The sequence below is a fragment of the Hevea brasiliensis genome, chromosome 4 (assembly GCF_030052815.1).
Source record: "Hevea brasiliensis isolate MT/VB/25A 57/8 chromosome 4, ASM3005281v1, whole genome shotgun sequence".
Classification (NCBI taxonomy): Eukaryota; Viridiplantae; Streptophyta; class Magnoliopsida; order Malpighiales; family Euphorbiaceae; genus Hevea; species Hevea brasiliensis.
The window spans coordinates 14,916,244-14,924,577 of NC_079496.1; the positions used below are offsets into that span (position 1 = coordinate 14,916,244).

General features: G+C 34.5%; 1 protein-coding gene across 1 annotated transcript; it reads right to left on the reverse strand.

The window, feature by feature from the left end:
• Positions 1-1,859: 1,859 nt before the first annotated feature.
• On the reverse strand, positions 1,860-7,803 carry LOC110644481 (organelle RRM domain-containing protein 2, mitochondrial). Its single transcript, XM_021797267.2, has 4 exons — positions 7,469-7,803; positions 3,253-3,321; positions 3,067-3,173; positions 1,860-2,625 (listed from the first exon to the last, which is right to left on the reverse strand). Exons 1-4 carry the CDS (start codon positions 7,623-7,625, stop codon positions 2,170-2,172), a joined length of 789 nt encoding a protein of 262 aa, XP_021652959.2. The 5' UTR covers positions 7,626-7,803; the 3' UTR covers positions 1,860-2,169.
• Positions 7,804-8,334: the final 531 nt, after the last annotated feature.

Sequence of the window (8,334 nt, forward strand, 5' to 3'; positions counted from 1 at the left end):
CTCTCCTGTCTGTTTTTTAATTTGTCAGAGAGATCTGTTTTGTTGGTGATGACCCATGGCAGTAAGTGTCTTTGTTACGAAACCAACATTCTGGTATCTTTTATCCAATGCGTTATAAAATTGATGTGCATGCAATACACCTCATTATTCCATTATTAATAATAACGGCCTTTCTGCATGTCTTAATATGATAGTAAGCTTTGTTAAAAAGTTGGAAGGCGAAAAAATGAGTGTGCCATATACAGAACGTATTAAAGAAAAAAAAAAACAAAACGATTGGGGATTTTTCTTTGATGTTTGCATTTTGAATTCCAACTTTTTAGAGCAAGGAACTCCATTTATAGGATTAAATAGCTGTATTGTGATCATCATTTGAAGCTGGATCTTTTAGATCATCAGTAGATTCATTGTGCATGCATATATATGAAATTGGATTTGCAGAAACAGGTAATGAAGGGAAGGATGGGAAGTAAGTCAAATATTTGTAGTGCATGTTTCGCCCTGTATTAAAATGAAAACAATGGTATCTAGAGGCAATTTTCTTTCTTTTTCAGTGATGTCTGGTTCTTTTCTATTATTACACAAATATTTCCGGTGTTTACTGTTTGATGTTTCTGTGGAATCTTAGCCTTTTATTCCAATTACAGGGGAAGATTGCTGACGTGTATACTTCTTTACAGTCTTCAAGGTACATGATTTTGTTAACCAAACACGTTGTTCTTTGTAATTTTAATTTTTATGAGGTGGTTGTTAATTGTTCTGTTATTCCAGGCCACATGTTTATTCTATTGCAATGGACAGTGACAATGGCAAAGTTGATCCAAAGGTGATGAAGCTTCTTTTTCACACCCGCATCTAAATAAATATTCTCTAGCTTTTAGTTTCTTTGCGTAGTGTTATTTGGAGTTTTGGACCCTCTTATACTGTGTCCTGTGCTCGCTCTGTCAAATGTGTTTCATGGATCCGTAACAAAATTATTTAGCTCTTGTGAAATTTGTTTAGGAACTGGATCAAAATCCTTATGACTTTTCAGTTTTACTGCATTGTTGATACATATATCGGAAATAATTAGATTTTTGCTCTTTGTGTGTATGTGCGTGTGCGCATGCCTCTTTCTTTTGCTGTACTCTCCAATGTCCTTTTGTTTTTATGTTATCAAGGATAAAGAAAGCTCTGAAGAAGACCCTAAAGGAAGAGGAAGGATACAACAACCAAATGATGGAACAGTTGTTCAAGGTAATAATATTCAAAAATTCTGTTTCAGAATTAATTTATTACATTTTACCTTAGCATGCCTATGAAACGCAATGGGTTATAATCGTCTTTGTTCAATTAGTCAAACTAACTGGGAAGCTCCATGTTGGCACTAATTTTTGCGAAGAAGGATCATCATGAGAACCCACTGTTAGAATTCAAAATAGACGAAGTTATTTGTATTTTGGGTCGTCATTTGGATGCTTCTCATTCGTGTGTTTGTATTCAATCATTGTATTGGCAGATTTCTCACAAATATCTTCAAAATATGTGCTTAAAATTTAACACATTTTTACATATTTTTTCAATATTCTTTTAACTTTTCATACACTATATTCTGATTATATATTTTATTAACAATGAACCCTATAGAACTTCAAGTACATTTAAAGAATTTGTGCGACACTACTTTATCAACGAATATCTTGATTTCATTAAATTATATTTATATGCTGATAGATCTATATTTATTATAAATCATAAATGTAAATAAATTTTTAAATTTCAAATAGGTAAATATAAATAATTAAAATTTTAGTTAAAATAAAGTAATATTTTATAATTTTATATAATAATACTTTAAAAATCCGCGAATAAATGTCTAGTTGAAATAAAACCCTAAACAAACTTTTCAAAGGAACAACTTCCAGACAGAACACATAACTTCTTAGATTACATTCTTTGCAAGAAAAAAAAACGTCGAGAATAGCTAATAGAATGTTGTTGCATAGGAAAATCTCAACATGTAACATCTTGAATTCGCATACTTCTAAGTTCAATCTGCTCACTGTAATGATATCTCCAATGCTTTTAATCCCCAAGCTAACCAGAGTTACAATGAAGAACGTACATATGCTCCTCACACCTCACTGACTATAAACTAGAAAAATGATGAGTTTGTGAGCTTCATATAAATCATTGATAGCCATATGGAGCACCCATGCCATTACCATAAGTAGGATCCACGTTTCCATATGCAGGGCCCGAAGCATTCCCATTTGTGGGTGTGGAGGTATTATTATATGCAGGCCCTGAGGCATTCGTATATGCAGGATCTGTGGTATTCCCATATACAGGACCTGTATTATTGCTCACGTGTGTAGGACCCGTTGTATTCCCATATGCAGGACGCATGTTGCTCTGGTATGCAGGACCTGTTGCATTCCCATATTCAGGACCCATGTTAGTCTGATATGCAGGACCTGCAGCATTTCCGTATTCAGGATTTGTGCTCTGAAATGCAGGACTCGCAGCATTCCCATATGCAGGACCTCTGTTGCTCCCATATCCAGGAGCTACATTGTTCCCAGGTGGAGTTGGTGATGGCCTGGGTCTTGCATACTCAGCAAATATAACCCATCCATCCAAAAACTATAAACACAGTAAAATCAGAAAGAGAGTACATGGAACAATAAGATAGAAAAGAAAATGACTCGCAACCAAAAAAAGAAAAAATAACATTGTTACTAAAATAGGTAAAATTAACTTTGATAAACAAACTGAAAAACAAAAACTAATAAACATTCTCATTTGCATCCTACAAAATTAAACTGGCAAAATAAGCATCAAGATAAATCAACATTGTTACAGAAATAGGTAAAATTAACAATAAGTGGATTTTCAATTAGAGTTCCCAAAATTCAATAGCTTGCTGTATGCCTTAAAAAGTTCATGCACAAACTGTATAAAATGGACTGGGCATTGGAAAATTCTACTTAACACTTTATCCTATTACTTGGAACACACTATAATAATAGTGTAGTACCTCTTTAATTTTATCCAAGCAATGAAAGCACAAAATCGCAGACTCACCTTCCCATCCATGCCTTCTATACCTTTAGCCGCATCTTCTAAACTACCATATCTGACAAAACCAAACCCCTTAGAATATCCCGACACCCTATCAGTCACCACTCTAGCTGTAAAAAGCAACATGAAAATTACTGATAATTTTCAGAAAGGCAAATCCTTAAACATTCAAGGAAAGGAAGCACAAACCATGAACCACTTCACCAAACTTGGAAAATGCTTCCCTTAGTCCCTCTGTAGTAGTTCGTTTGCTAAGTCCTGAAAAAGTAATTAACAAAGAGCCAAATCAAAATCAAACACATTAATTAAGTTAAAATGACCATCCCAAGTATGCAATATCAAAGAATAGTTGGTCAAAATTGCAGAATAAAAATAAGAAACTAATGCCAATGAAAAACCCCAAATATTTAGTACTCTCTGGAAGAAATAGGAATTAAATATCAACATAAGCAGGACAAATATATCCACAATAAAAATAAATCACCAAGGATGAAGAGCAACTCTGCCTAAATATGAGTATAGTCTCAAGTAGACTATAAACAGTTGGGCCAAAGCCCCCGATAACGGAGGGTAGTATACTTTTAGTAGTTAGCAAACAGCATAAAAACTTTGTCACATCTCATTATGTTGAACCCAATAACCCAAATAGGTATAACATTGAATCTTTGTGAAGCCATAGCACTAAACAGAAAGAAATGAATACCGCCAACCCCAATTAGTTTATAATTAATCATATAGAAGGAAAGAAGCCAGAAATTAAGAACGTTAATCACCTGAAAAGGATAAAAATCAGAATGATCACAAAAAAAGTTTCCTGTTTTGCAATTAACATCAAATAAAGGAGTTATTATCATCTGATAGACTAATACTAAACATTGTTTCAAATACATTAGTTCAAATAGAAGCCCATCAAGTTACATTTATGTTCATCAATTCTAGTTCATAGGGATTTACATACTTCAAGCAAACAATCTTGTTGCTGGAAAAAGGATTTCATTAGTTACCACTTAAAACATTCTAGAAATGCTATCTTCCTTCTCTTTTCCAAGCTTCTGGCAATACAACAGTCTATCAAATTCGTAGGAATGCTTTCAACTTGACATTGCACTTTCACGGAAATGTAGAAATCAGAAATGGGGTAATTCTTTAATACTAGCCAGTTTGTTCCGTTTAAAACTATCAAGGAATGTTAACCACAAAGTAATGCCACATTCAGACTCTATAGCTCTGCTTAGGTATTCCAACTTCAGATTAACACAGAACTGGTGCATTCATTAAAATGGTGTTCATCAACAAATCTGTAGAAGGATGAAATTTGTTATCTATGCAACAGAATTGCAGAAGAAACGAGAAGGAAGAAGGGCCGAAGAAAGAAACAAAATAGGGAAGAAGAAGAAGAAGATTTGGGAAAAGAAGGAAAGGGAGTTAGAGAGAAAAGCAGTTGTGTATTACTGAATTTCTGATCTGTCAAAATACAATGTTATGCCAGTTACACAATTTATTCTCCTATTCCCCTCTCTATCCCTTAGTCATGACAAAATTGCATGTCGTTTGAATTGTTTAGCAACCTCAGGTGGTAAATTCTAAAAACCAAAGTGTCAAAAATCATTAAACCACACAGATCCCAAGTAAATAAGCCAATTTCAACCCTGTTCAGTTTTAAAAATGAAATGTAAATCAGTCTATTTGAGGTTCACCACACCAAATGGCAATGCTTGTGTTTGATGTTCCGAAAAAGAAAAAAGAGGATATGAGGATATCATTATAAATAACAGTGCATGACCAATTTTTATTTTTGAACAGTCATCTTGGTCAAAGTTTCAAATTTTCACTATGAATTCCAAGTTTAAGGATAGACCATTCTCATAGATTGACCTAGACACCAGAATTTTCTTGTTTGCAAGAACAGAATTTCACCGAAAAGTAACCCCAGAACATAACAAAGAAAATTTCCTTTCCATGACATACAAGGAGGTCTTTAATCTCCCATGTTTTCAAATGAAATGCTACAAAACCACATCTTCTCTCATCCAGCAAAGTTTTGCTAGATTCATGGCATGATGCATTATTATTAAATGTGTTATGTGCCACAATGACATAAGACAGCAAACAAGGGTATAATACACCCTCAAAACTGCTATAGGAAGGAAGCACAAAAAAGGGTCAAAGAAGGAGATATCAGGGATGTGATAGATGCCAAATAAGGGTCAATCTGAACTATGCATTTTGTGGTTTTGAGATTTTCAAAAATATCATCGAGTGCCAAGTAACATAAGAAATTCCAAGAAATTTTTGCAATGAGAATTTTTCAATATTGTAGGGAAATTTGATGCTGATTAATATAGGGCTAATTAGGGTTGTAGGAAAGATTATGGGGTTTGATGAAGAAAAAACTAACTCAACTCAACTCAACTCAACTAAGCCTTTATCCTAAAAATTTATTGGGGTCGGTTACATGGATTCTATTTCTCCACTCTAAACGATTTTGGGCTAAATCCTCAGAAATGTGTAATGCTTCTAGATCATGTTGTACTACTCTCCTCCAAGTCAGTTTAGGTCTACCCCTTCTTTCCTTTCTATCTCTAACCCAATGTGTTCTACTTGTCTAACTAAAGCCTCCGTATGTCCATGCTTCACATGATTAAATTTCCTCAATCTCTCTTCTCTCAACTTATCCCCAATTGGCATCCTTCCTACCTTTTCTCTAGTACTCTCATTACAGACTTTATCTAGTCTAGTATGGCCACTCATCCACCTTAACATTCTCATATCCGCAACTCTTATCTTAGACACAAATGACTCCTTCATTGCTCAATACTCACAACCATATAACATGGCCGGTCGTATGGCTGTACGGTAAAATTTTCCTTTCAATTTACTGGGAATCTTACAATCACGTAAAACTCCCATGGCATATCTCCACTTCAACCATCCGGCTTTAATCCTATGACTAACATCCTCCTCACATCCCCCATCTACTTGAACGATTGAACCGAAATATTTAAAGTAATTACTTTGAGGCAATACCACTCCATCCAAACTAACTCATTCCCTATCACCAGTTCAGCCTTCACTGAACTTACAATGCATGTATTCTGTCTTCGTCCTACTTAACTTAAAGCCCTTCGATTCTAGAGTACTTCTCCCAAGCTCTAGCTTTCTATTGATTCCTTCTCGCGTCTCATCTATCAGAACTATATCATCCGCAAACATCCGCAAAAATTAAGGAAATTACTTGAGAAAATCAAGGAAATTGAAAAGAATAAAACGTCATATGTAAAATTTCTTAGGCATCACAACCAAAATCCCATTAACACCATACCTAGGAACTGAATCACACAATTCCAAAAAGAACTAGAAACTTGTAAAATTCTAATACCTTACAAATATTTAAATTTTTGCGAATGGATTACAAAATCCCTTATCCCCAATCATACCATCCATTTATATTTTATAATACCAGTTACAACCTTTGAGTTGTTTCATTATCACATAGCTTCCATTGCCTGGAAACAACTGATCTAATGTGTACTATTAATATCCTACATCATCTACATAATTAATTACAGTATTGCCAAAGACAACCAAAGATAGCAGGAGCCATTGACTAGATTGGTTTATAAAATTATAAAGGATGAAATGAAATAGTTGGGTTTCCAGTATCTATCTTCCTGCCTATGCAACACAAAGCTTACAATAGAAATCCATATTAGTAAATCAACCAAAAAAAGACATCACTACTAGTTGAACGCTATTCAATTCACATCAAAATAATCCTAAAGAACAACTTCACATTTTAAGTCCCATCTAGTCCTCCTAAAAGATGTTTCTGTAATATAAAGGTTTTATAGTACAATATTAGCATTTGCATCTCATATCATATCCTAATTTCCCAGTAATAGTAGCCCCAATGTATCCATACGATTTGTAGCCATACCCTTTCTACATTATATAGGTTTCCAAAACCAAAATTGAAGAGCCCTTTCAACACTCCATGTAGCGATTGCTTTTGCACATATATTTGTTACACTAATAACTAATAAGCGAAGACCAAAAACCAAAACAATTTCCATCAAATACATGACATAGCAAAAAAGAAGAATGTTATCTGTTGCTAAACAACAAGTTTATAATACGATTACAATATTGAAATCACCCATCGAAGTAACAGCACTCAAAAAATTGTCCTATATAGATGAAGAACGAGACAACCCTGAAAAAACGCAGCAATCTAATCTAATTAAGGTTGTTCACTGAAAATGAAAATCAGAATTCAAAATTTTAGATATTTACTGTCATTTCCAAATTTTCTCGGCATTTCTACTAAGGAAAAAAAAAGGGAATTGATAAAATTGAGAAGAGAATGGAGAGAAATAAAGAAAGAGATAGTAAGAGGGGTACGTGCCAGAGACAAAGAGATTAGCGTTGGGCTCAGCCTGTTCTCGAGCAGAAGCGTCCGCTGGGGTGGGCGGAGGAACGAAGGATGAAGTGGAGGTTGTTGAGAATAGCCGAAGCAAGCTGCGGGGAGCAGCAGCCAAAGCAGCCCTCGCTCTCATAGCCATGGTTGCGGCGGCGTTGATGACGAAGATAAACCCCAGAGTCTCAGCGACAGAAACGCTAAATAGAAGCGCTTTCCCTTTGCTTTATAGGCTGCTTTGGTGTAACATTGAGACGCTAGGGTTTATGGATCGCAAGCAAAATTACAAAATTAGATTATAAAAATATTTCATGGTTGACATAATTAATTTTAAAATATATTTGTTTCGTCCAAAAATTAAAAATCCAGAAACTCCAAAAGATTTTCATAATGTAATTTTCAAGATTATTAATAATGCATTGTCAATTATCTCAAATCTGATCTTCTTAATGTTATCCATGAGTCTCAATGCATTTTTGTTCCAGTAGATCAGGTCTGGATAACGCCCTTATTGAACTTGAGATGTTCCATTTTCTTAAATAAAAGCGTAATTCTAAGAGGTTATTTTGCAGTAAAATTATATGAGTAAAGGCTTTGGTAAGGTTGTATGGCCTTCTTTAGAGTCTATTATGCTCAAATTAGATTCTGATTGCTTGTGTATCTTATGTCTCCTATCTAATATTACTTAATGGCTCACCCACATCATTGTTCACTCCTACTAGGAGTATCCGTCAATGTGATCCCTTGTTACTTTTTTTTTTTTTTTTTTCATTTTATGCAGATAGCCTGTCTTTTTTAATTTGTAAGGCAGAGACTGCTGGTAGGTTCCGTGGCATAAAAATTGGTTGGTCCAC